General features: G+C 36.7%; 3 protein-coding genes, 1 long non-coding RNA gene and 2 pseudogenes across 4 annotated transcripts in view; 3 read left to right on the top strand and 3 right to left on the bottom strand.

Moving 5' to 3' along the window:
• The window catches only part of LOC127905901 (uncharacterized), a 30,579-nt gene extending 17,928 nt beyond the window's left edge, over positions 1-12,651 (bottom strand). Inside the window, exon 1 of the long non-coding RNA XR_008060428.1 lies at positions 12,503-12,651. This is a non-coding gene — a long non-coding RNA (uncharacterized LOC127905901). The remainder of the gene's footprint in view (positions 1-12,502) is intronic.
• LOC7485814 (glucan endo-1,3-beta-glucosidase, basic vacuolar isoform-like) overlaps positions 1-13,059 on the top strand; it is a 32,432-nt gene extending 19,373 nt beyond the window's left edge. Inside the window, 2 exon segments of the mRNA XM_052456750.1 lie at positions 11,905-12,859; positions 12,861-13,059. Coding sequence (XP_052312710.1) covers positions 11,905-12,859; positions 12,861-12,921 — 1,016 coding nt within the window. The 3' untranslated portion in view covers positions 12,922-13,059.
• On the top strand, positions 40-923 carry LOC112326136 (nicotianamine synthase-like; annotated as a pseudogene).
• Positions 13,060-13,088: 29 nt separating the features above from the next.
• LOC112326137 (nicotianamine synthase-like) lies at positions 13,089-14,225 on the top strand (annotated as a pseudogene).
• Positions 14,226-15,719: 1,494 nt separating this feature from the next.
• On the bottom strand, positions 15,720-17,060 carry LOC7485816 (DELLA protein GAI1). Its single transcript, XM_002315994.3, has one exon. It carries the CDS (start codon positions 17,058-17,060, stop codon positions 15,720-15,722), a length of 1,341 nt encoding a protein of 446 aa, XP_002316030.3.
• Positions 17,061-24,307: 7,247 nt separating this feature from the next.
• Positions 24,308-25,777, bottom strand: LOC7476938 (DELLA protein RGL1). Its single transcript, XM_002315995.3, has one exon. The coding sequence runs from the start codon at positions 25,775-25,777 to the stop codon at positions 24,308-24,310; it is 1,470 nt and encodes a 489-aa protein (XP_002316031.3).
• Positions 25,778-27,750: the final 1,973 nt, after the last annotated feature.

The following is a 27,750-nucleotide window of genomic DNA, read 5'->3' on the forward strand; positions in this document are numbered from 1 at the left end:
GGCTTGAAGGTTATCTCTTGGCTTACTGGGATGTGGCTATTGCAAAACAGGTTTCTCATACTAGTGTTCCCATGGGTCGGCAACAAGAGCTCATGATAGAAAAGGTTTGTGAGATCTCTGACAAAATCTCAAGGTTAGAGAACCTCAGTCTTTCCAAGCAGGTTGACTCACTCTTCTCCCAACTTGTAATCACATGTACAAACCAGTGCCATATTGAAATGACCAAATTGAGTGAAGGAGTTCAAGAAATTAGAAGTAATCTAGTTAAACTTTGTGGGACAGCTGAGGGGGATCTTGGAAAGCCATTTCTCTAACCTCATAGGATCTCATGAGAACCCGCTTGACCTTATTTATCAGGCTCTTCCCTTACTATTCCAATCATCTCAAACTCAGCCAACTGGAATTTTCATGCTTACCCTAAATTGCCCCCAGGTTCCAAAACGTATTCCCTTTGTGGGTTCTGGTCCTCTTCCCCTAACTTCAATAATCTTGCGACTAATCATTTAAGGACTAGTTACATCCATAGCTATGACACAGACCCCTCAGAAAATCCCAAAGCCTTAAGTTGTTTTCATCAGATTCAGAATTGTCCAGACAAATGGCTTTCCACGCTGAAGATACCATGAATGTGTCAAGCAGCTTAAAACAATATGCAGTCGTTTTCCTGTCAGCTCTGGTGGGAATGAGCAAAAAAGAAAAGGTAAAGGTCACTAACCACTTGGCTAAGCACATTGTCTCCTGGAGCTTTACTATTGCTAATTAGTGCACATGGAGCTCGGGTACAGGAATAACCTGTAATAGATCCTAGCGTTATTCTAGGCTTTGAATTTCTTTCAGTCTTTCATCCTACTGATGACATCATAAATTTTCATATTTTAGCTATTTAGCTAATGCAAGCGACAATCATATTTTTTCCTTTCATTTATGCTCTGAATCCTCTGCTTATCCATTTAGCATAAGCGTTCCCTCCATTGCATGATAATTCATTTGAAAATGCCATATTTTAGTTTCTATAGAAATCTTTACTCGTTTATCTACAATCAACGAGGTCTTTTCTATATCAGAAAGGAAAACATCATGATGGTTAACTACCCACCACACAAGCATCAAAAGTCACTTAGCAACAGGACTCAAAACGACTCAAAAATACAAGAAGATGAATTATTAGGAAAACTAGTACTCCATAATTTCTAATTTGACATAAAGTGAATGACATTGGTGATGCACATACACGCATACAACGACAAATATAGCATTCAATGCATATCGAGCTGAAGCTGTGATATTATATGTACAATTCTTACCCCAGTTATGTTTACCCCTCTCCATGCCTCATCTACTTAAAATAGGCAGAGTACAAGCACATTGAATTGCATCCATCTTTATTTTGTCTCCTTGTATCTTGTAATTTGTAAACCCGAAAGCTCCATTCAACACCATTTAGCTGCAATGATGCAGTTCCTGAACTATCAGATAAACTTGCTTCTCTTGGATTACCAGAATTTGCATAGGATTTTATCATAGATTTCACATGTTAATCTAATTTGATCTAAATCAATTTAATATGTTGTCATTTTATAATTTTAAAAAAGTCATTTTAATTTTTTTTAATTAAATTATTTTTTTACCGGTCATCCAAGTTGCTTTTGAATTTTTCAATTGAACTAGTTCACGTCAGGTCAATCTCTGCATAATTTTTTTCATTAGAAAAAAAAATATTGACAATGTTCGAACATTTTTTATGTTAAAAAAATTAACCCAACCTGCAGCGTGCAGATAATTGGTCTAGTTGGTTAAAGAATTGGGTTGGGATCATTGTTCACGTGAGAAGTGAACCAACTCAATTCTAATGAGTTTGACAGGTTAACTTGTTTTTCTTGTTATTCTTCAATTATTTTTTTTAAATCCTATAATTCAATACTGAATTGATTAAGAATTAAATTCCATAATTTATTTTGATTTGCTTCATGACGGGGTTATCATGGTCTTATAATTCAAGTCATAGATTTAGCATGTTAATACAAGTTGACCTAAGTCAATCCAATATATTGTCATTTTAAAATTTTAAAAAAATTATCTTAATTTTTTTAGTCAAACCATATTTTTACTAGTTATCTAAATTGCTTTTAAATTTTCTAATTGAACTGGATCACGTTAGGTCAGTCCGTACATGATTTTTTTCATTAGAAAAAAAAAATTAATAATATTTAAATATTTTTTTATATTAAAAAATTAACTCCACTCCCGGCACAGCGCAACTAATTTATCTAGTTGCTTGCCATACTGAAAGAATTGGGCTGGGATCATTGCTTACCAACTCAATTCTTTTCTTTTACTGTTCTTTATTTTTTTTTAATCCAGTCCTTTAATTATTATTTTTTAATGCTAACCACTTGAACTTTTTTCTTTCCCTGGGTTTTTAGATATAAGAGAGAAACTTATTGAAAACAGCAAGGAAGAGAGAAAAATCGCTAGTTGGCCACATCCGACAATAAAAAATAACTACTCTGATAAAAGAATTGAACTAGAATCATTGTTCACATGAACAATGTGAACAATGAACCAGCCCGATTCTTTTTTTTTTTTCCAAATAATTCATTTAAACTCTTTTCTTGTTAATTTAATCCTTTTAACCTTTTTCTCCCAATGAAATCTTTTCGTTGCCTAATTGTGTGAGATTAATTTTTAAATTATAAAAGATAAAATTAACTACTGTATAAAAAAAATTAGGTTGGAATCATTGTTCATGATATGAAATATAAGATTAAACGAGAGCGGGCTGCAATGTGAGGCGGGGGGGCACGTGGCCATTCTCAAGTCAGTAAAAAAGTGTGTTGTTGGCCCTTTTATTTTCATTTCTTATCCGATCCTATCCCTTTCACTTTTGAAATTCTAGTTGTAGTCGTAAAATACATTTTGTTTATTTTTCAATTCCTGGATCTTGGGAGATAATAGCAAAACTCACTGAAAATCAGTGAGAAATAGAGAAAGTTATATATTAAACACGCCCCGACAATAAAAAATATTAATTTTAATGTTAATGAGTTCCAATCAATAAAAGAAGGTCAATTGATGTGTTTCGAGCCTTTCATCCTGGCATAAAAAAAGTAGATTGAAAGTGAAAAATGATTTTTTTTTCCAGATTGATTATGTGTTTTGGTACCTATTTATGGGTGTTTTTAGTTGAAATATTGGTTTATTGATATGATAATGATGTTTATTAGATGTTTAATTATTAAAATATGTTGGAAAGTTGATTTATAGATTAAAAAATAAATCCCACTTTTCTAACCATCTCTCGGAGGGTAAAAAACCAGGCAAGTTTCTAAAAAACATGTTGCTTGTTGCAATGAAACAACTCCTTTTTTATCTCTAAATTTCTTTTCAATTTAATTATTTTACTACCTAGTTCTATGAGATCAAGTTGTAGATTGCAGTTAAAAAATAAAATATAAATGCAATATGACTGCAATGTAAAGTACATGGCCATTCTCAAAGTTAGTGAAATAGTGCTTTTTAGTCCACCTGTTCTTCCTTGTCGTTAGTATAGTTCGCTTTTGGAATTTTAGTTACGATCTAAAAATTTATTTTTATTAATTTTTAGTCCCTCAATTTAAAAAATAAAAAAAAAACTCATCAAAAAAATAACAAGGAAAAGAAAAAATTGTTGGTTGATCACTTTTCAACAGTTAAAAAAAATTGATCTTTATATAAATAAATTTTATTTGACGAGAGAAAATCCATTTAGATATTTTTAAGCCTTTATCTTGCAAAAAGAAGGAAAGATAGGGGCTAAGAAATTTTAATTTTTCTTAGTTTGATTTTTTTTAAATCGATTTAAGGGTGTTTTTGAGCTCAGAAATTGGTTTACTCGTATGATAAGAATGTTTATTATATGTTTTTAAATAAAAATATATTGAAAAATAAATTTTTTGATCCAAAAATCTTTGGCTTGATTTTCCGACCACCTCTCCATTATTCAGAAAATGGGTGTCTTGAAAAAAAACACAAAAATAATTCCCATCATAAATCAAAATAAAATGATATGATCTCACCCATAATATTTATTTACTAGTTTAATCAGTTTATTTAATTAAATACACATATGAACTAGCACATTCACAATAAAATAATCTATTCAAGCTTAAAAACACATTCACAAATACTCACTCTTTTGTATTAAAAAACTAAGTTTTAATCTCACCGCTCATATTTGCTAGTATAATATATAACATTTGGGATTTTATAAAATGACAACGCTAATATTCTGGTTACAACAACTTGTATCAAGAGATTAAAAGGGTTTTTAGGATAACGGTAGGGTTTTTAGGATAACGGTGGAGGATACTTTTTTAAAAATTTCTTGTTTGAAAATGTATTAAATATTTTTTTAATTATTTTTTAAAATTTATTTTTGACATCAACATCAACGTATTAAAACAATTCAAAAATATAAAAAAAAATTTTAAGCAAAAAAAATTTAAAAAACACAGTTGAACCGCACTCCCAAACACCTCTTAAAAGATTATTTGGTGCTATGGTTGAACTGTAATTTTTTGATTTTTTTGTTGCTTTATTTTTTTTGTTTATTTTTTTAATATACTGATATTAAAAAGTTAATTTTAAAAAATAAAAATATATTATTTTAATATATTTCTAAATAAAAATTATTTTAAAAAATAATATTTGTTACTGTTGTAAACACCTCCACTGAATAAGACGCTTGGTACTTGTATTCATAGGAAACTATTAAGCTAGTCTATCTAGTTTTAAAAACTATAAGCTATTGCCATCCTTTACTCTCTTTTTCTCTCTTTCTTTTTTTTTTAATTAAAGCGGGTGTCTGGATTAACTTGCATACACTTTAATTAATCCCACAACATAGTTATCAAACCTGACCTGGTGGTTTACCCGACCAAGGGGCCAAGTTCCGGGTTTTACGGGTTAACCCAGAAAAATTAAAAAAAATATTTAAAGTTTTAATATTTCATATGAAAAAATTAAAAAAAAAATCATATGAATATAGACTATACATGTTGTAAATAAAAAAGTTTAAAAGAATATTTTAAATTTTTTTTATCCCATATTGAAAAAATAACTTTTTTCTTGGAAACATAGAGTATATATACTAAAGGGTTTCAAATCCCACGTTGAAAAAACATAACTTTTTTCTTGTGAACATAGAGTATATGTACTAAAAGGTTTTAAATCCCACATTGAAGAAACATAATTTTTTTCTTGTGAACATAGAGTATATATACGAAAGGGCTTGAAATCTCACATTGAAGAAATAACTTTTTTTCTTGGGAACATAGAGTATATATACTAAAGGGTTTCAAATCACACATTAAAAAAATAAAATATTTTTCTAGTATTTATATAGTGAACTTTAAAAAGTGTTAATAACCAACTAAAAAAATATGAAAAAGAGGGGTATAGGAGAAAAACCACATTTGAAAAGGAAAAAAAAAACACCGGGTCCCGTTCGGGTTCGCCCGGGTCCCGGGTTGACCGGGTTTTGTCGAGTCGTTGCACCGGCCGATCTTTTAACAAACCCGGACCGGTCCAGCCACCGGATCGACCCGCCTGGCTGGGCCGAGTTTAATAATTGTGTCACATAGGTTCTGAAGTTAACGACCATGTAAACCTCCAGTGGCCCTGAGAGAACTTGAACTGGTGACCATTGAGGAACAAACCAAAGGTCTGACCAGTTGAGTTACCCCTCAGGGTTACTTTTTTTTTCCTCTTATTACTATGAGTGGCAGCTCAACACCTCACAAACTAGTATCCGGTATTTTGTGAAAACAACTGAGTTGCAAGGGTCTTCACAACAAAACTATATTTGAAAATATCGACTCACCTGTACACACACACGCACCTTTAAGAGGTGTTTAGTGCTTTTAAAAGTTTATTTTTTTTGTATTTTAAATTATTTTTTTAATATTTGTTTATTTTGATATGTTGATGTTAAAAATAAATTTTAAAAAATAAAAATTATTATTTTTATATATTTTAAAATAAAAAATACTTTGAAAAACAATAAACATCCACAGAATTTGAATCAAAATGACGACAATTTGTTGGTTTCGCTAGCAGCGGCTCTCCTTCTCTTTTCCTTTTTCTCTCATTGGATTGAATGGAAACTGATAAAGGTAGAAAAGATACTAAAAATTATAAATAATTTTTGAAACTATGAGAGAATTGGAGAGTTCATGACACGTAAAAGAAAGTGACCTAAATTATTAGAGTAAGCTTTGGGTGTTGTGTTTGTGTTTTTGATGCTTACATCCTGAGCTTTTAAAGCCTGAGCTCCATTATTAGCATACTTGTGAGTGAAAATTCAGGTAATATCTGATACTAGAGTGGTGATTTTTATTGTTTTTTAAAGTATTTTTTTTATTTAAAAATATATTAAAATAAATTTTTTAATATTTTTGACTTTAGTATATTAAAACAATAAAAAAAAACACAATTTTAGAAGAAAAAAACAATTTGCAAAATTTTTCAAAAATAGTGCGCTCCCTCAAATTAAAACAAATAAATGCCAGTGGGCTTGCTCTAAGAAAAAGAGGCGAAGATAGTTTTTATGTTTATAACTTGTATTTTAACATTTTATATGAAAAATAAGTAAAAAATGTTAAAGATTTTCTTTTTATTGTTGTGAATTATATATACAATAAAACATGTTTATTTTTTAATAATTTTTTGACAAATGCATTTTTAGTCTCGTAATCATTTAAATAACATTATCTTTTTTTCAACATCTTAGTTCAAAGCTTTATCATTCTCAACTCTTATACGTTATTGTTGTTCATCGAGCCAAAATACGTTGTTGGACAATAAAATCAATTACACCTTCCATTCCAATTTATTTATTTGCTTTGACGTTTCATGGATATCAATATACCATGCAACGATGAACGAGATGAACCTACAATCATGTGTTTGATTATATGCTTGCAAGCGTGTTTTTCATGACCGACAACGAATAATAAAATATAAAATATTTAGGGACATGTTAGATGTGTTAGATAATTAATTTATTTTATAGTTTAAATAATTTAATTTATTTTTTTTGATAATTAAAGTATCTGATAACTTGATATGAAAAGTCAAGAGAATTAATAAGTAATTGTATGTAATGTCTAATAAAATAAATAACCGGTAACCATGATAATAAAAGACGTGCCTGGTAATTTAGATAATCAATAATTGTGTTTGGTAATTTAAAAAAAAAATCAAATTTTGATGAATGTTTTTATAAAAAACATATTGAAACCTTCAACATCCCTCCTAAAATCAAGTTTGAGCAAGCTTGATATCGTATCAAAACTTTAAAATAATGTCAATGTTTGATTAGTTACATCTTGGACTTATTCACGAACAAATAAAATCAAATAAGTATATTTTTTCATATAATTATTAAAAAAATTAATTATTTAATCTCAGCACTACATAGTAACCTTAATTTAAAAATTAAAACAACTGAACCTTTTATTTTGTGTGTATTTTATAATTAATTTGCACTAACTATAATAAAAAATATTATTTTATAATATTTTTTAAGAAGTAATTAACAATAGATGTATTGTATGTTCACGAACATCTCGAGTCAAATACTAAAAGCTTGATCAATTTTATAAGTTTATACGCACGAGTTTTTATCGGGGCTTGTAAACTATAATTATAAAAAATTAGCTAGTTCAAGCGTGTCGATTGTGTAACTTGCATTTCCTGAGGCTAATTTAAACCGAGTTTTATTTTAAATTGAATTAAATATTAATTAAATCTAAGTCACCTAGCAAATTATATCCTGGTTAAACAAACTCGTAACCAAGTCAACTTCAAGTTTTTTTTCTCTTTGAAATGATATTTTTTTTTTCCTATTAGGTCGTGTACAAAACAAATTTGTTTTATTTTTATTAAAAATAACTATTAAACAATGTGAATTTGGGGTTGGTCTGATAACCCAAATTCTTAGCAAGATCGGATCCTGGGTCTTGACAACCATGACATCAACCCAGGTCACGCGACTAAGCTACGTTTAATTGGGCTGCAAATAGGTTCCGTTGTTTTCCCGAGCCAGAGGCCCCTCCATATATAAACTCTAGGCCCGTAAATGAATTTTCTCGATTTTATTAAAATATATGCCCTACTGTAAAGGCGTGATTTCTTTTTCTTCTTCTTCTTTCTTGTTTCCTGAGAAAAAAACTCGACAGTAAGGTGGATTTTATACTGTATCCAAACTACATATTCATTTTCAAATTTGGTGAAAAAAACCCGTCCGAATTAAGTGATTATGATAAAATACTTTCTTATAACTCAGTGTTATCAAATTGAATCCACTTAACAAAGCAATTCCAAAACTGATTTCTCTTTTGATTTAGTATGTTTAGGACCGTGGTTGTGGTTGTTTTTTAAAGTGTTTTTTATTTATAAATATATTAAAATAATATATATTTTTTATTTTTTAAAAATTATTTTTAAAATCAGCGCATCAAAATAATTTAAAAACACCAAAAAAAAATTAATTTGAAGAAAAAAAACATAAAAAATTTAATTTTTTTAAAAATATTTTTAAAACATAAAAACAAACAAGATATTATTACATGTGCTGAAATTAGCGTTAGGAATTTTTTTTAACAATAGCAACAATTTTTTTAAAAGTACTTTCGAAAAAAATATATATTTTAAAAAGATATTTTTAAAAACATTTTTCAATCTCGAAAATAAACTGACATTAGCTATTATTAACACTATTTCGTTGACCTTTTTGTGCTAGATTTCCATTATATTAAAAGCAACCCCTTTGAACATAACTAGTTGAATTTGGATGGATAGTCTTCCTGCTATCACTGTATTTTCTCTCTGTTTTTTTTTTGCTCCGTGAATATAATAGAGTAAATTAACATCTTTTCCTTTTTCAACCAAATCATTTTGCTAATTAAATTATAAATCCTCAAATGAGCTATAAGTAAATGGCGTGGTCCTGAACGCTCCAACTAGAATTTTCCAATTCGTGTAAAATCAGTTAGCTCGACACATGCAATTGATCGAATCCGAAGCTACAGTAAAGCCGCCGGGGCAAAGTTGTTGCTATAAAGTCAAGGCCATAGACTACAGGTAATATACAATCATAAAAATATCAACTAGTAAATAGAAAATCATGAACAGGGAAGGAGCTGCCGGTGGCACATTAATGACAAGTAGCCCAGAACATGTATTGTAATAACAAGAAAGCCGCCAGGGATGATGACATCTATAGATGGCTAGAGGCTCCAATGGAATATGCTGTGTTTAAAAACTCGAACATTAATTTAGCCTCATATTTAAAGAAAAAAAGAAAAGAAAAATAGGCGGTCTATAATTTCTACAACTATTTATTCATGAAACTAAGCTCTGTTTGGTATTCTGTTCGGTTGAGTGAATTTTGAAATTTATTTATTTAAATTTATTTATTTTATTGTTTTGATGTCTTCATATCAATAATAATTTTTTAAAAATAAAAAATATATTATTTTGATGTATTTCTAAAAAATATATTTTACTACCACACTTTTAAACACGGTAAATAATACAAAAAAACAGTATCCAAATAGTGTACAAATTACTTAATTCATAAGTGCTTTGCGTGTTTGATATTGCGTTTTGGAAGCGTTTCTGAAAAAAATTAAATTTTTTTTATTTTTTTCTTTTTAAATTAATATGTTTTTGATATTTTCAGATTATTTTAATGTGCTAATATCAAAAATAATTTTTTTTTTAAAAATACTATTTTAAAATATTTTAAAATAAAAAAACTTTTTAAAAAAACCATTACAACCATCCAATTTATCCATTGAATGGTTAGGCAGCTCTAGCTAGTTGAATTTCTATGATACGTGCCGAGGATGTGGCAAATTGCCAATTAAGAAACGCGGGGCCTTGTTTGTGGACAGCTGCACCGATTGTGATTAGTACATGGTTGCAGCGGATTTTACAAGAAGTGTTAGTTTTTCAAGAAAAAAAAAGGGGCACGGAATTGACTAACCAATATGGTCATGTAGCCGTAGGAGTTGGGGAGATTCCCATTCATTGGCCACGGAGAAGATACGTTACTACTGACTGTGAGTGAGGGCCCTTGAGGTTCCCATCACGATTGCTTATCGAGGCTATTTAGCCTTTTATATGTATATATATATGTATATATAATAGTGGGGATAAGCTAGCTTAAACAAAAAAGATAAATTGTTTAGAAGTTCCTAATTTTTTTTAAGAATTAAATGTTTCTGCCTAAGCTTCTTAAACGACTTAATTATTTCAGCATTTTTTCTCCAGTTTAATGAAAAATATAGCAGGTAAAAAGGGCTGATATTTTATCCTAATGTACTCATTATTTATTCAGTCTCTCACATTATAAATCTGAGAGACTAAAATATATAATAGGTTTCAACACTTAATTAAGATTGAAGTTTAATAACCGGAAAAAAATGATGTATCCTAATGTCGATTCAATAATTCCATATATTTAAACTTTTAGTATAAAGTAATCCAGATATTAGTTAATTAATCTTGTCCTTTTTTTTCTTCCCAACGCAAAAATCCAGAGATTTTGGTCCTCGTTGTACAACTAAATTCATTTTCTCGTTGTACAAAAATTCGTTGGCAAGAATTTTCTCGATATTTTAACAACGGCTTATAAAAAAAAACGAAGACATTTTTGCAAGTTTGTTAAGCATTGTAAGAATGTGGAGAATACAACGAAGACATTTTTGCAAGTTTGTTAAGCATTGTAAGAATGTGGACATTGACTATAAACGGTTAAGGAGAACTGTACTATCCTCTAAAATTAGAATGGAGTGATTTGTTTTAGAGGATAGTACTGTGTGATCGATGCGTCTCATTACCACCATTTCAGCTCTTTATATAGGGAGTGGGCTGTGTGCTGTTTTTCGGTGGACACTCTTATTCTCAAAACTTTCCTTCTAAGATATGCATGGAGTCATCGAGATTTTGCTAATGATTTTAAAAAGTATTTTCCTTCGAAGATATCTCTTTCTAATAACCTATTATCTATGTAATTTTTTTTATATGTAATAGATATAAGAGTGTAATTTTAAAAAAATTACATAGATAATAGGTTATTAGAAAGAGATATCTTAGAAGGAAAATACTTCTTAGAAGGAAAGTTTTGAGAATAAGAGTGTCCACCGAAAAACAGCACACAGCCCACTCCTTATATAAAGAGCTGAAATGGTGGTAATGAGACGCATCGATCACACAGTACTATCCTCTGAAACAAATCACTCCATTCTAATTTTCCATTGCTAGCTTTTCTTCAAGAAGTAGGACTAGTTCCTCAACGGCTGCAATGACAGGTTTGTGTGTGCTTAATTATTTGTTTTTCACTTGCTTAAGTTCGTTCATGTTAGGATGATTTTACCGTTCACAATATGCAAACTCTATTTCCAGCATAACTTATCTGTGAACTTCGCGGCTGGACAGGCCACATGCAAACAAGATATATATAGCTTTAGAGATCCTAATTATTAATAATCTGATATTTCAGGGGATTTTATACATGCTATATACAACTGTTTTCTAAAAATATCGTAAATTGGTTCACAACATTCTCATAAAAACAATCCCTTTTGTTTTCTCTTAGTAGAAATTAATCCCACAACCTGTGATGTCGCACAAATATTAATTTAGAGGGTTAAAGGGGGTAAATTTTTTTTTTTTCTTGATGTTTCTGCTAAAAGAAATTAACTAGTTTTAAATTAACGATTTTTTTTCCCGTAGAGACGGGCTGAATATTTAACGGTTCATGGTTTTCTTGAAGTCCACCATTCATATAGTTCACTTTTTTCTCGTGCCAAATAGCATTTCCAATATGTTTGGCTCAGCAAAATTTTTGTGATTCAGGAGCTCAAGTAGGAATTTGCTATGGAATGATGGGCAACGACCTTCCTCCTGCCACAGAGGTTATAGCTCTCTACAAACAACACAATATCAAGCGGATGAGACTCTACGATCCAAATCAGGCAGCTCTGAATGCTCTCAGAGATTCAGGCATTGAAGTTATGCTAGGTGTCCCAAATTCAGATCTTCAAAGACTTTCCAACCCCTCCGATGCAAATTCATGGGTAAAAAATAATGTACTCAACTTCTGGCCAAGTGTCAGGTTCAGGTACATAGCTGTTGGCAATGAAATTAGTCCTGTCAATGGCGGCACATCCTGGATGGCCCCATTTGTTTTGCCTGCCTTGGTAAATGTATTTAATGCTGTAAGAGCAGCAGGCCTTCAGGACCAAATCAAGGTCTCAATTGCAGTTGACATGACCCTGATAGGAACTTCCTATCCTCCCTCAGCAGGTGCTTTCAGGGGTGATGTTATATCATACTTAGCCCCAATTGTTGGACACCTATCATACGCAAAGACGCCTTTATTTGCTAATATTTACACTTATTTTAGCTATTCTGATAACCCGCGAGACATTTCCCTTCCCTACGCTTTGTTTACCTCACCATCAGTACTTGTATGGGACAGTGGTCGCGGTTATCAGAATCTTTTTGATGCAATGTTGGATTCCTTGTACTCTGCCCTCGAGAGACTCGGAGGAGGTAACACTTTGGATGTTGTCGTGTCCGAGAGTGGATGGCCATCGGCAGGAGGATTCGGAACAACATCTGATAACGCAGGTACTTATCTCTCGAATTTGATTAGGCATGTGGAAGGAGGTACGCCGAAGAGGCCTGGCAGAGCTATAGAGACTTACATATTCGCCATGTTCGATGAAAATCAGAAGCAACCAGAGTTGGAGAAACACTTTGGTGCATTCTCCCCGAATAAACAACCTAAATATAATCTCAATTTCGGAAAGAAACTGTGACATTGCTGCGGAACAAAACGCGACAGTTTCCCTTAAGAGTGACATGTAAGATTCTCAATTCTCATGAGAGTCTAATTAAAAGTCCTTACAGATTTCTGTGTGTACCTTAAGTTTTTTTTTTAAGAGAATTTCACAGTGTAATAATTCTCATCTTAAATAAAAGAATGTCATGTTTGTTTTCCCTTAAGAGGGCAGCAGGTTTCATCAGAAAAAAAAATGGATACAAAGGCAAGGCCTTTCGAGTGTAGAATTTTCACGTCATTGCCAAAATGATTTACAGTGATGAAGAAGCAAAATAGTCTTGGTTTGAGATCTTATAAGGAGAGAGTTGATTTCACTCTAAGATTAGATTAGAGGTGTTAAAAAAAAAAACCGAGATATCTGCAATAATTGTATTATCCAATTACAAATAACAATGAATTAAAAACATTAATAAATAAATATCACATATCGAATGATAAGTCAAGATATTTAAAACTCTTCCAACTAGGCCCAACCCAGCTACTTTCAATACGTACGTGTAATGATAAATATAACCCTTAAGTATTCGACCCAACTCTTAACCTGCAGCCCAGACACCCCACGTCCACATCAATCATTCTCTCTCCAGCCTCACTCTTTCCAGTTTCTTCATATCTTGTTCCACAGGTTAGTGATTTTTTTATGATAAAACCTCGGTCTTTCCGAGCAGGTTGACTCACTCTTCTCCCAACTTGTAATCACATGTACAAACCAGTGCCATATTGAAATGACCAAATTGAGTGAAGGAGTTCAAGAAATTAGAAGTAATCTAGTTAAACTTTGTGGGACAGCTGAGGGGGATCTTGGAAAGCCATTTCTCTAACCTCATAGGATCTCATGAGAACCCGCTTGACCTTATCAGGCTCTTCCCTTACTATTCCAATCATCTCAAACTCAGCCAACTAGAATTTTCCATGCTTACCCTAAATTGCCCGCTGAGGGGGATCTTGGAAAGCCATTTCTCTAACCTCATAGGATCTCATGAGAACCCGCTTGACCTTATCAGGCTCTTCCCTTACTATTCCAATCATCTCAAACTCAGCCAACTAGAATTTTCCATGCTTACCCTAAATTGCCCCCAGGTTCCAAAACGTATTCCCTTTGTGGGTTCTGGTCCTCTTCCCCTAACTTCAATAATCTTGCGACTAATCATTTAAGGACTAGTTACATCCATAGCTATGACACAGACCCCTCAGAAAATCCCAAAGCCTTAAGCTGGTTTCATCAGATTCAGAATTGTCCAGACAAATGGCTTTCCACGCTGAAGATACCATGAATGTGTCAAGCAGCTTAAAACAATATGCAGTTGTTAGATGCTTGTGTGGGGGGTAGTTAACCATCATGATGTTTTCCTTTCTGATATAGAAAAGACCTCGTTGATTGTAGATAAACGAGTAAAGATTTCTATAGAAACTAAAATATGGCATTTTCAAATGAATTATCATGCAATGGAGGGAACGCTTATGCTAAATGGATAAGCAGAGGATTCAGAGCATAAATGAAAGGAAAAAATACGATTGTCGCTTGCATTAGCTAAATAGCTAAAATACGAAAATTTATGATGTCATCAGTAGGATGAAAGACTGAAAGCTCTTCAAAGCCTTGAAGAACGCTAGGATCTATGACAGGTTATTCCTGTACCCGAGCTCCATGTGCACTCAGTAGCAACAGTAAAGCTCCAGGAGACATGTGCTTAGCCAAGTGGTTAACCTTTACCTTTTCTTTTTTGCTCATTCCCGCCAGAGCTGACAGGAAAACGACTGCATATTGTTTTAAGCTGCTTGGAATGATCAGGACCAAGAAACTCATTTATCTGATAATACCAGGACATGTTTATCCAACAACTTTGGTGCCATGTGTTTTCTTTTATAAGGAAGTTCGTTGGTGGTAGTTTTAATACACGAAATGGTCGAAAGAGAGGGACCGGGACTAGAAAAAAATCTTTGTATTTTTTAATTTGATTTGTTTTTGGTGGGTTTAAAATATGTTTTAATATTATGGAATGTTTTTCTACGTATTATGGGGATCATTTTGATGTGTTTTGGGTAAAAAATAATGGAAAAATTGAGTTTGAATGGTCAAAACCGCTGGCCCCTTTGTGGTCACTAAAATTGCTTTTTTAGCATCCGGGACAGGGAAGCTTGGGCCAAGCACGCTTAGCCCACGCATCCAAACGTGTGGGCTTGTCGTAGCCTAGCCCTATATATATAAACACTTTATTTGATTTTTTTTCTATTTTCTTAATTCTTCAAAACTACTTGCTATTTCTACACAACCTTAAAATACTATTTTCTGTATTTTTATTTTCGTGCATCCTTAAAATTATTTATCTAAATAATTTTTGATTTTTTTATTATGATAAGTGTGAAAAAGATGAATACAACACAAAAATATTTTTAAAAAGAATTTTATAATCAATATCTTATGGCTCTAGTATTATTCATTGAAAAAAATGAAATTTTATTTTAAATTTAAAACAGTTACGTTTCATTTTAAGATTAGTAATAAAAATAAAAATTCCACAATGTTAAAGCGAATTTCAAGATTGAAATAAACATAATTAGAGCTTGCAATTTTTTCCCTTCATTTTATCAAATAAAATTGATTTTTTAATAAAACAATTAAACAAGAAATCTTAGCCTAATTATTGTCTAAAAATCTGCTCAACAATATCACAATTTAAGGTTAGAAATATTTTACTTGGTTTAAAAAAATCAAATAAAAAAACCGATGAGGAATTTGAATTGCATTGATTTTGAACAAGATTTTCTACATGAAAATTAAAGTATTTCTATGAATAGATGTTCTGTTAACTAACCATTTCCATTAACATGATTTATATTTCTTGGTACAACCCTTCCTTTTCTGTTCCTGTTGATGGAACCTCCAAGCAGAAACTGAAAGAATTGGAGTTCCCCTCCATCCAGTAATAAGGCATTTTCCATTCCTGTCAAGTGTGCATAAATTTCCAGAAGCAAAATTCTGAAGCACCAGCTCTGCTTGATAAAAAGATGACGTGCTAAGTTCTTCTTCCACCATTCCAAGCTTTGCGAAATTAGCCCTCCAGCCATCGATCTTCAAGTGCTGGAACATTCTTTTATCATCCTCAGCAGCAACAATATCTCGGATTTCCTGTCCCAGACATGCTTCCAGTGTCATTCTATATGGATCACACGGATCCATGTTAAATTCAAGACAATCATAAAAAGCACTGTAGAAAAATAGTGCTTCGAGAAACCGATCTATGAATATTGGTAAGCAGTGATTTGCCTCGAACTCGGTGATCACCATCACACGCGGATTTAGGTTCCTTAGCACTCCTAGAAGAGATTCCATGCAACCAGGGTGTGGTTTTATGGTTCTCAGCATAATCCTGGAGAAGATAGCTACGACTTCTCCATCACTTAACTCGAACATATCTTCTTTTAAATCTTTGATGTTTTCAATTGTAATAGCTTTGAATGAAAATGGTAAGCTCAAGGTCTCAGCAAAACAGGACAACTTTACACCTGCCTCTTCCATTTTCTGCTCTGACGTTGTTCCAACAGCAGTTATTTTTAGAAGCTCCACTGGTCTTTCATGTCGATTGGCAAGAGCTTGCATCAAAACTATGCAGTGCCCTCCACTTCTAATGGCAAGGTCTATAAAATGAACTTTCTTTGCAGAGGTCAAACGCTCTACAACTGCCTGGATTCCAGCGAATTGACTAACTTGACTGTAGGGTTGTCGTAAGGAACATGCAATAAGAGCAGGATTCAGAGTGACTGCTGTCTCTTCGAGATGCAATAGCTGACCTTTGCTTTCCATTCCCGTTAATGTGACAACCCCAATTTTTCGTTCAATCCTCTCACCAAGAGCTTTTGCAAAATAATGAACAACTCGTTGAACTGAATTTCCTCTCTTGGAAGACAAGAAACCACACAAGTTAAGGGATTTGCTCGCATTATCAAATTGCTGATTTTCAATCTTGTCAGCAGAAGCTAGAAGAAGTAGTGCAAGTTCCATGTCTTTGATCTCCATGCCAGAGGAGCCAAACTGAGCAACATGGCCATCAAAGAAATGGTTAAGCAAGGAGAGATCAATGTGCTGCTGGCAAGAAATTTGGATGAACCTTGCTCTTGCTACCCTCATGACTTCTTCAGTTGATAATCTACTGTCAGGAACCATAGTTCAAGGCTTCAAGTGTAGCAAAGCTTGGCTATTCTTGTTTTTCTTCGTTCCAACTCTTCGACTTGGTCCTTTGCTTTTTTCTCTGGAGAGGTATTTAATGGCCTCCAATTTGTTATTTGTTATTTTTTAAAAAATACTGCTTCATTTCTTCAGAACCAATAAAAAATTGGAAAGATTCCAATAAAGAAGATGATTCACATTCGGAAACAGGAATTAATTTACTTTCCTTTGAAGTCTGTTATATCTGTATTACAAAGGTAGATGAGCGGAAGTGGATAGTTTCTTCTTGTCCCCATTAACAAGACAATTGATTCCAATTCTCTCTCTACCTTGTGAATTTTCTTTTGATGGAGAATAGTCTGACCAGAAAAATTCTTGAAGCTATCGGATCAGCCTGCAGTGACATTATGCAAGGATATTCTATGAATTACTAGAAAACAAAATACTTCTTTAGCTTATACAGGTTGTCTTCATGAGTCTAATAAGAATCTTAATTAATTAGAATGAAACCAACAAGGCACGGGCAAAAAATTACCTGAGAGCATCAGCCGGCAGTACGTATGCATCTTTAAATGATCAGAAAAATGAACAAGTTAAACAATTAAACTACATGAACAGACAGAAAAAAGCGTTTCAGTTGAAGACAGATGGACCATTTCTTCCATAGCAAGTGACAACATTAAATCTTAGATATGACCATTGCTGTTATAACTTTGAAATTTCATGGTTTTGTCCAAACCTTGGAGAGTGATAAGAAAATGGAAAAAAGTTATTTATATGAGAAACTTCCAGAAAACTTTGTGCCCTGCTTAAATTTATTCTTAGACATTTCTTGTGATTATATGAAGACACAAGGATCGGGCTCATTCAGAGAAAGTTTATGTTGGCTACTTTCTACTTATCTTTTTCTTATAAGCCGAGAAAAGAGGCTTTGCATGTTAATTTAACTTGTATGGTTATTAAAATGTTGATGACTCAATCTAAGCTTGAATATATATATATTTTTTCATTTGGTGGCTAAAAGTAAAACATAACACATTGCACAAAGCCTGCAACATAGTTTTAGAGGCATGCTGTCACAGCCTTAGGCGCGAGGGCGTGCCAACGAGTCGCTGCTAGGCATAGGCATCACGCAAGTGCGGGGCAGTATGCGTGGGCAGTGCAGATTTCGGCAGCAAGGATAACGGATGCGTGCGAACATAGGATTCATGCTTCGCACCATGCTAGACTTAGGCGATGGACTGCCTAAGACACATTGAGTTGCACGTGAGGACTGGCAGCTGGGAAAATCAGTTTGGGCAGTTTGGTTTGTTGGGTGGCAGACCAAGGAAGTTACTTGTGGGCAGTTACGGAGCAGTTACGAGGCAGTTACGGAGAAGTTGGCTGTCTTTGTAGTGGGCTGTCTAGAGGGAATTAACTGTCAAGGGGCAGTTTTATGTGTAACTTCCATTGTATGTATGTGTATTACATAGGGCCTAAACAAGTGTAGCATGCAGATCGGATTGTGCATAGCACACTTACATTGTTATTGTGTATTCCCTTTGTTGATGGATTAATAAAGGTTGGGTTGTTTCCTGTAATTAGCTTGTGTGATTATTGTGCTGTGTTGATCATTGGCTTGTGTTTCTTGACTGCCGAGATTGGTAAGAGTTGTGAGGAAAACCTCTGGGTGTGTGAAACACTTAGACTTTAGGCAAACACGAGTGTCTTGGGAGGAAGGCTGAGTCTAGTATCGGGACTAGACTGTCGCGCGGGGATTAATATTGCGACGAAAAATTATCCCTGTGACAAGTGGTATCAGAGCCAGGTTCGTTCTGTTCGTAAAGTTGCTGTTTGATGTCCAATGCCATCAGGCATGGAGGCGATTCGTGAGAGACTCACTCATGTGGAAACTGTTTTGGGTCCCTTGGCCGAAAACGAAAATCAAAGTGTGAGTGACAGACTTGCGTATGCTGTGGAAATGGCAGAGAGGGCTGCGGGGCAGTATGTGGATCTTGCGGCAGAGGTAAGCAGCAAGATACGAATTCTGGAGGGGGAGATTGCGGTGTTGAAAAAGGCAATAGTGTCTGCCCCCACAGGTGGTGGCTCATCCAAACCCAGAGTTCCAGAACCTAAGCCATTCTGTGGCGCAAGAAGTTCCAAAGAGTTGGAAAACTTTCTGTGGGACATGGAGCAGTACTTCGGGGTGGCCAGGATTGAGGCTGACGAACAGGTAAACATCACAGCGATGTATTTGAGCGGTGACGCGAAGCTGTGGTGGAGGACTCGGATTAAGGATGATCTGAATGCTGGGCGTCCTAAGATTGAAACTTGGGATCGTTTGAAACAAGAGTTGAAAGAACAATTCTTGCCGAACAACACGTCTTGGCTGGCTAGGGAAGATTTGAAGAAATTGAAGCAAGACAAATCGGTGAGGGATTACGTCAAAGATTTCAGTTCTTTGATCCTTGACATAGAGAACATGTCGGAGGAAGATAAATTGTTCAACTTCATGTCGGGTTTACAGCCTTGGGCACAGGCTGAGTTGCGGAGGCAGAATGTCAAAGACTTACCGTCTGCCATTGCTGCCGCAGATAGTTTGGTCGACTACAAGACAGTGACGCGAGATGGTTCGGCTGCTGTCCCCTCGAAATTCAAGACAAGGGATAAGAGGGATGAAAAGAGGAAGAAGAAGAACTTCGGTGGGGGAGGATACAAGCCTGGGTTTGACAAGGGAAAGGGAAAGCAGGCTGATGTACAACAAAGTAGAGACTCCAACAAGCCGAATGCAGGATGTTTCATTTGCGGTGGACCACACTATGCAAGAGAATGCCCGAAGAAGGAAAGGCTGAATGCAATTCTTGTGGGTGACAGTGAACAAGAGGAGGCAGTCACGCACATCAACCCCATGCGTGTACTGAATTGCTTGATTGCTGAGATGCAGGATTCGGTGGCCGAATCCAGCCTTGTCGACACTGACTTAGCACGGATTGATGTGCTGCGACAAGGTAAGTTGGGTGCTGGGGATACTCTAATGTATGTTAAAATTAGAGTTAATGACAGGGAGATAGTTGCTATGTTGGATTCTGGTGCTACGAATACATTCGTTGCCGACAGGTTGGTGACGCAGCTTGGGTTGCGATTGAGTAACAGCCAGACGTCGATGAAGGCAGTGAATGCTAAGGCGCAGAGGATACTGGGTATGGCCTATGGCGTGCCTGTGGTGCTGGATAAGTGGCATGGAAAGCAGGATTTGCTAGTGGTGACGCTTGACGATTTCGACGTCATTCTTGGCTTAGACTTTCTGAAGAAAGCCAAGATTGCGTTGATGCCTCATTTGGATGGAATTCTGCTTGCGAATGAGGTATGTCCATGTTTTGTTCCTTGTTATAAGACAGTGGTGGCTGAAAGTCGAAAGGAGGGGAGTAGCTTGGTTTCAGCCATTGCGATCAGCAAGGCCTTGAAGAAGGGTGGGGAAGTGTTCTTGGCAGTAACCGTGACTGAAGAGTCAGAACAGGTTGGGTCAGTGCCTGACGTTATTGCTAGGCTGTTGGAGGGGTATAGAGATGTGATGCCTCCAGAGTTGCCGAAAAAGCTCCCACCAAGGCGTGCTGTTGATCACAAGATTGAGCTTGTGCCTGGTGCGACACCACCGTCGCAGCCTCCGTATCGCATGTCCCCAAGGGAATTGGGCGAATTGCGAAAACAGTTGACGGAATTGATTGACGCAGGATTTGTTCGACCTTCGAAAGCTCCATACGGTGCTCCTGTTCTGTTTCAGAAGAAGGCAGATGGTAGCTTGCGGATGTGTGTGGATTATCGCGCATTGAACAAGGTAACGATAAAGAACAAATACCCTGTGCCGCTGATTCAAGACTTGCTGGACAGATTGAGTGGGGCTTCGGTTTTCACAAAGCTGGACTTGAGGTCTGGATACTGGCAGGTTAGAGTGGCTGAGGGGGATGAGCACAAAACGACTTGCGTGACAAGGTATGGGTCATACGAGTTTATGGTGATGCCGTTTGGCTTAACCAACGCTCCAGCTACTTTCTGTAATTTGATGAATGATGTGCTTTATGAGTTTTTGGATGAGTTTGTGGTCGTCTATCTAGACGATATTGTGATTTTTAGCCGATGTATGGATGAACATGTGGTGCACTTGGATAAGGTGCTGCGTAGGCTAAAAGAACATGAACTGTTTGTTAAGAAGGAGAAGTGTGAGTTTGCTAGTTCCGAGATTACATTCTTGGGGCATTTGGTGAGTTTTGGGCAGGTTCGGATGGATCCGAAGAAGGTGCAGGCTATATGGGATTGGGCAGCCCCGTCGACGGTGCCTGAGCTGAGGTCATTTTTGGGCTTGGCAAATTACTATCGTCGGTTCATAGAGGGTTACAGCAAGAAGGCAGCCCCTTTGTCGGATTTGCTAAAGAAAAATCGACGTTGGGACTGGTCCAGCGAATGCCAACTCGCATTCGACAAGCTGCGGAGGGCTGTAACGTCTGCTCCAGTGCTGAAACTGCCGGATTTTGAGAAAGCTTTTGAGGTGCACACTGATGCTTCGGACAAGGCAGTAGGGGGTGTTCTAGTGCAGGAGGGTCATCCAGTGGCTTTCGAGAGTCGGAAGCTAAGCGAGGCAGAACAGAAATATTCCGCACATGAGAAAGAAATGGCAGCCGTGGTGCATTGTCTTGGCGTGTGGAGAGTGTATGTGTTGGGGCCGAAGTTTGTAGTGAAGACAGACAACTTGGCCAATACTTTTTTCAAAACTCAGAAGAAGTTGTCGCAGCGGCAGGCTAGGTGGCAGGAGTTCCTGGCCGAGTATGATTTCATGTGGGAACATAAGCCGGGGCGACACAATCAGGTTGCGGATGCATTGAGCAGGCGTGAGGTGCTTGCTAATTTGATTGCGATGGATCATGTTGAATCCGATATGCTGGATCGGTTGAGGCAGGCTGCCGTGGAAGATGCAGCCTACATCAAGTTAATGGATCTCGTACGAGAGGGGACCGTACGAAGATATTGGCTGGATAATGGCCTTCTCTATGCTAAAGGGGGCCGAATCTATGTTCCAAGTGGAAAGTTGAGGAAACACTTGCTGACTGAAACGCATGACCCGCAGTGGGTTGGTCATCCGGGACGAGAGCGTATGTTGGCTCTCCTGGCAGAAACCTACTACTGGCCGAAGATGGAGTTCGACGTAGAGCTTTACGTTAAAACTTGCTTGGTGTGTCAACAGGACAAGGTGCTGAGGTAGAAGGAAGCAGGGTTATTGCAGCCTTTGCCGATACCTGAAAGGCCTTGGGTTTCAGTTTCGATGGATTTCGTGGTGGGGTTTCCGAAAGTCGACGGGATGGACGCTGTTATGGTGATTGTCGACAGGTTTTCGAAGTATGCTGTTTTTGTGGCTACACCATCAGTATGCACGGCAGAAGTGGCTGCTGGGTTGTTTTACAGATATGTGGTGAAATACTTTGGGATTCCTTCGGATGTGGTGAGCGATCGCGATGTGCGATTCACTGGACGGTTCTGGACAGTATTGTTTGGGCTGATGGGAACACGGCTGAAGTTCTCGACAGCCAATCATCCGCAGACGGATGGACAAACGGAGAGGATTAATGCATTGTTGGAGGAGTACCTTCGACACTATGTGACAGCAACACAAAGAAACTGGCTTGAGTTGCTTGATAGTGCACAGTTCAGTTACAATCTCCACAAATCGTCAGCGACGGAGTTGAGTCCATTCGAGTTAGTGTTGGGGATGCAGCCCCAAACTCCAGCGGAGATAGCAGTCCAGAAGACTGGGGGAAGGAGTCCAGCCGCATACAGGTTTGCGAGGGAGAGGCAGGAACTCTTCGAGCAAGCGCAAGACAGTTTGCGAAGGGCAAGAAAGCGTATGGTGAAATATGCTAATCAAAAGCGGAGACCATTAGAGTTTGATGTCGGTGACAGGGTGCTGTTGAAGCTGACTCCGCAGATATGGAAAAAGATTGTTGGGACAAATCGGCACCGTGGATTAGTGTCAAGGTATGATGGGCCGTTTGAGGTGATGGGAAAAGTGGGTGCTGTTGCTTATAGGCTGAAGCTGCCAGAAAGGTTGAAGCTTCATCCCACATTCCATGTTAGCTATCTTAAACCTTTCCACGAAGATGTTGAGGATTCGGAAAGGGGCAGATCACTGAGGGCTCCACCTACGATTCAGAAGCAATTTGAGCGGGGAATCGTAAAGATTTTGGACCATAGGAGACTTGGTCAGCACAAGAAAAATCGACGGAATGAATTTCTTGTGAAATGGGCGAATGGTGAGGAGGTTTCGTGGGAAAGAGACACTGACTTGTGGCAATTTGAAGACTTGGTGCAGGACTATCTTAGGACTGACCCGACGAGGGCGTCGGCTCCTTCTGGTGGGGGAGGTTTGTCACAGCCTTAGGCGCGAGGGCGTGCCAACGAGTCGCTGCTAGGCATAGGCATCACGCAAGTGCGGGGCAGTATGCGTGGGCAGTGCAGATTTCGGCAGCGAGGATAACGGATGCGTGCGAACATAGGATTCATGCTTCGCACCATGCTAGACTTAGGCGATGGACTGCCTAAGACACATTGAGTTGCACGTGAGGACTGGCAGCTGGGAAAATCAGTTTGGGCAGTTTGGTTTGTTGGGTGGCAGACCAAGGAAGTTACTTGTGGGCAGTTACGGAGCAGTTACGAGGCAGTTGGCTGTCTTTGTAGTGGGCTGTCTAGAGGGAATTAACTGTCAAGGGGCAGTTTTATGTGTAACTTCCATTGTATGTATGTGTATTACATAGGGCCTAAACAAGTGTAGCATGCAGATCGGATTGTGCATAGCACACTTACATTGTTATTGTGTATTCCCTTTGTTGATGGATTAATAAAGGTTGGGTTGTTTCCTGTAATTAGCTTGTGTGATTATTGTGCTGTGTTGATCATTGGCTTGTGTTTCTTGACTGCCGAGATTGGTAAGAGTTGTGAGGAAAACCTCTGGGTGTGTGAAACACTTAGACTTTAGGCAAACACGAGTGTCTTGGGAGGAAGGCTGAGTCTAGTATCGGGACTAGACTGCCGCGCGGGGATTAATATTGCGACGAAAAATTATCCCTGTGACACATGCTCTATAGCTGCTCACACAGGCAGGCATACCCACAAATCTATTAAGCATACTGGCAAAGGAGAAAAAAAACACTTATATTAACAGGAAATATCATTCGTACAAATCTCAGTGAACAAAAAGTTAAAGAAGTACAAGCCTGCATCTAACAGAACTTCCAAACAGAAAGGGAATTAATTGGCGTTCCCTTCCATCCAATAATTAGGCACTTGCCATTCATATCAAGTGTGCAGTAACTCCCACAAGCGAACTTCTTGACTACTTGAATTGCTTGATACAAGGACGTCATGCTCAGCTCTGTCTCTTCCATTCCAAATTCTGCTAAATAAGCCCTCCAGTAATCAATCTTTACACATTCAAATGTCCTCTCCTTCCCTTCCTTTGCAATACTATTTTTTATCGCATAACTTAAGTAAAGACCTTCTGCTCCCATTCTACTTGGATCAGACCGGTCCATGCATGCTTCCAGGCAATCAAAAATTGCACTAAAATAAAGGAGAGTTTCAACAAAACGATCTTTAAAAGCTTGTGAATTGTGGTTTGCCTCCGGTTCTGTGATCACCATTATTTCTGGTCGAAGATCTCTTATTACCCTCATTAAGGATTCCAAGCATTTAGGCTGTGCTAACAAGTTCTTAAGAAAGAGTGAGGAGTAGACGGCAATGAATTCTCCAGCTTCTATGTCGAAGGACTCTTTCTTCAGATCATTTATGTTGAGAACCATAACTAGGTTGAATGAAAAGGGTAAGTTCACAGTTTCGGCAAACTGTGCCAGCCTCTTACCAGTCTCCTGAATTTTACTCATTGATGTTGTCCCAAAAGCAGTTATCTTAAGTAGTTCAGTGGGACAATCATTCCGAGCCGCAAGAGCCTGCATCAATGCTATCCATTGCACCCCAGAATCAATCTTCAGATCAATGACATGAAGCCTTTTTGCATCGGCTGCGCTTTCCACAATAGCTTGGATTCCGGTTAATTGTGCAATCTGACAAAAGGGCATTCTTTGGTGACATTCAAGAATGGCAGGGCTCAAGCTCACCATTGCCTCTTCCACATTTGATGAAATAGTAAACAATCCTCTGGGTGTTATTTTTCCAGTTTCTCGATCTATTCTCTCTCGAAGTGCTCCAGTGAAATAGTAAACGATCCTTTGAACTGGATTCCCTGTAGCAGAAGACATTTGATCACACATACTGAGCATTTCACTCACGTGATCAAATTGCTGTTGGCCAACCTTCTCGGCTGCGGCTATAAGAAATTGAATGAGTTCCACGTATTTCACACCGTCACTGGTGAGAACAAAAGGTGCACAACCAAAAGACAAGCTGGAGAGATTGTCAGATCTTTGGAGATGGTATTCGAGAGAAGTTTCTGTTGCGACCTTTATGATTTCTTCTGTTGATAATGCCAGGACATCAGCGCTGTTGCGTTCTATGATATTGCTTGGTTCTTCCAATTTTTCCTTGTTTAGATGCTTCACTCGTTTTTCATACTGTTTCAGGACTTGAAATGCTTCTAAAGAGAATGAAGCTTGATTGTCCTTCCCTTCCCCTAGGCTTTGAGGTTTCAGATAGGATTTTCCCTTGGTTTCAAGTCCTGGACAATGAAAACCCATGTCTCCTTCCTGTTCTTCTTAAGAAAAGGTCCGTTTCTTGCTAGACTATGTGCTAGATTTCCTTGAAATTGAATCTCAGGGCCAGAAAAATGCCATTTACAATCACAAAATGGAAACTGGTCTGCTGCTTTCCCTCTTATATCATAAACTAGATTGATTAAGTAGCCTAGGCACCATGTTTTATGGACGGATGATCGACATCAAATTTTGTTCCTATTCCAAAGTGAATGGAGATAACAACAACTTCGATATTGACATGTCGATTTCATCCATGCTGCCAGCTAATTTGTCTTGTGAGGTGAAAACAGAAACGGGTGATTGTTTCTAAAACTCTTAAAGAGACTGAAAATGTATCTGCATCCAAACAGCAGGAAAAGACAAAAAAGCAGAGGGGAAATTTTAAGTTTAAACTTAAATTTTCTCCGTAGAAGTTCAGGCTTCAGCAATTGAAACAAATATGAATATAGAACACAGTGAAACCAGCAAGAAATATGATATTGCTTTACAGCAGACACAAACCAACCAAGGGAGAAAGAAAACGTACAGCGGACATAAAAAAATAACATAGACTATCAACACGATACAAAACAGCCTTCCAACGCAAAGCAAAAACTACGTGATGCGGAACAAAAAAAGATTTGAAGCCTAATGAAAAAGAAAAGAAAAGGCCAAAGAAAGAGAAGAAAAGGGCAGAGAAAAAAAAGAACGCAGGTTGGAAAAGTCTACAACCCTGCAATTTTTGTTCAATTTATCAAAACTTCCCTTAATGTCAAGAAAATTACATATAAAAAATAAAACTCTAGCCTTTGCTTCCCCCCTGATTTCAATGAAATCTGAGAGAAGCATATCAACTTCAGGGTCAGAGCTAAGAGATTTACTTCTTACTATGAATGGAACACATTGAGGAGTTCGACGATGATGGGTTAGCACACTCTCTGTTTGGTATGTCCTCAACACTTGGGACAGATGTTGATAAATAAACTTCATGCCGCTCAGCATGAGGAGATGATGGATGAGATTCAACTTCAATAGATCCTTGAAAATCGTTCTGCTCAGCTGCTATACCAGCCTCAACTTCCTCCCTAATTCAGAAAACCACACTGTCGAAATTATCACAATTGTTCTGCTTATTGAGATCAACACCTTCACTTCCTACATCAGAGTCTGTTGATTGTGGCGACAAGGATTTCCTAGCTAAAACTTTGTTTTTGGAAAACCAATTGTCAAGCATCTTATCGCAAGTCTCTTCCCTAACACTTACTTTATGAACCTCTCCATTAACACTGATCGTTATAGCCTGCTCTATGAAATCATGATCACAAGTAGTGATGAGAACTCTGCTCACATCAACTATTCAAATCTAATTAATGTCCGCGGCAACTGAGTGATACTTGTCAAAAAGCATCCAACCTGCAATGTATAATATTAAAATTAAATCAGTAGTGATGAGAACTCTGCTCACATCAACTATTCAAATCTAATTAATGTCCGCGGCAACTGAGTGATACTTGTCAAAAAGCATCCAACCTGCAATGTATAATATTAATATTAAATCATAATTTACAAGAAGCAGAATGATATTTGCATATCAAGATAATTCCATACTGCAGACTATTAGAGTATCCCCTCTAGGAGTTAGCTTAACTCAATAGGTTTTTATATACTTGCTCAACTTTCAGTATTTTATTTTGCAAACTGATTCAATTAACAGCTTAGCAGGGAAAACTTTTAAAATTACCATGTAAAAAGTGATCTTTGATGAAGCTGAGGCTCGTATTGCTGTAGAAGAAAAGTTTCTGGAGCCATGTTCTGAAAACATGTGGTGCTTAAAGCCATGGCATACTGCTAGCAGGAACATCTCAACTGGAGCATGTCAAATATTTATTTTTTCAGTTTTCTATCTGATAATTGTTAGGAGTAGCTGATTCCTTTTTTCAAAGTTTTGAATTCTTCATACAGATATCCATGCCAAA

The sequence above is a fragment of the Populus trichocarpa genome, chromosome 10 (assembly GCF_000002775.5).
Source record: "Populus trichocarpa isolate Nisqually-1 chromosome 10, P.trichocarpa_v4.1, whole genome shotgun sequence".
Classification (NCBI taxonomy): Eukaryota; Viridiplantae; Streptophyta; class Magnoliopsida; order Malpighiales; family Salicaceae; genus Populus; species Populus trichocarpa.

Bases quoted from the DNA above. Each gene is read 5' to 3' on its own strand.
- LOC7485816 (XM_002315994.3), bottom strand. From the start codon at position 17,060: ATGGTTCCTGACAGTAGATTATCAACTGAAGAAGTCATGAGGGTAGCA.
- LOC7476938 (XM_002315995.3), bottom strand. From the start codon at position 25,777: ATGGGTTTTCATTGTCCAGGACTTGAAACCAAGGGAAAATCCTATCTG.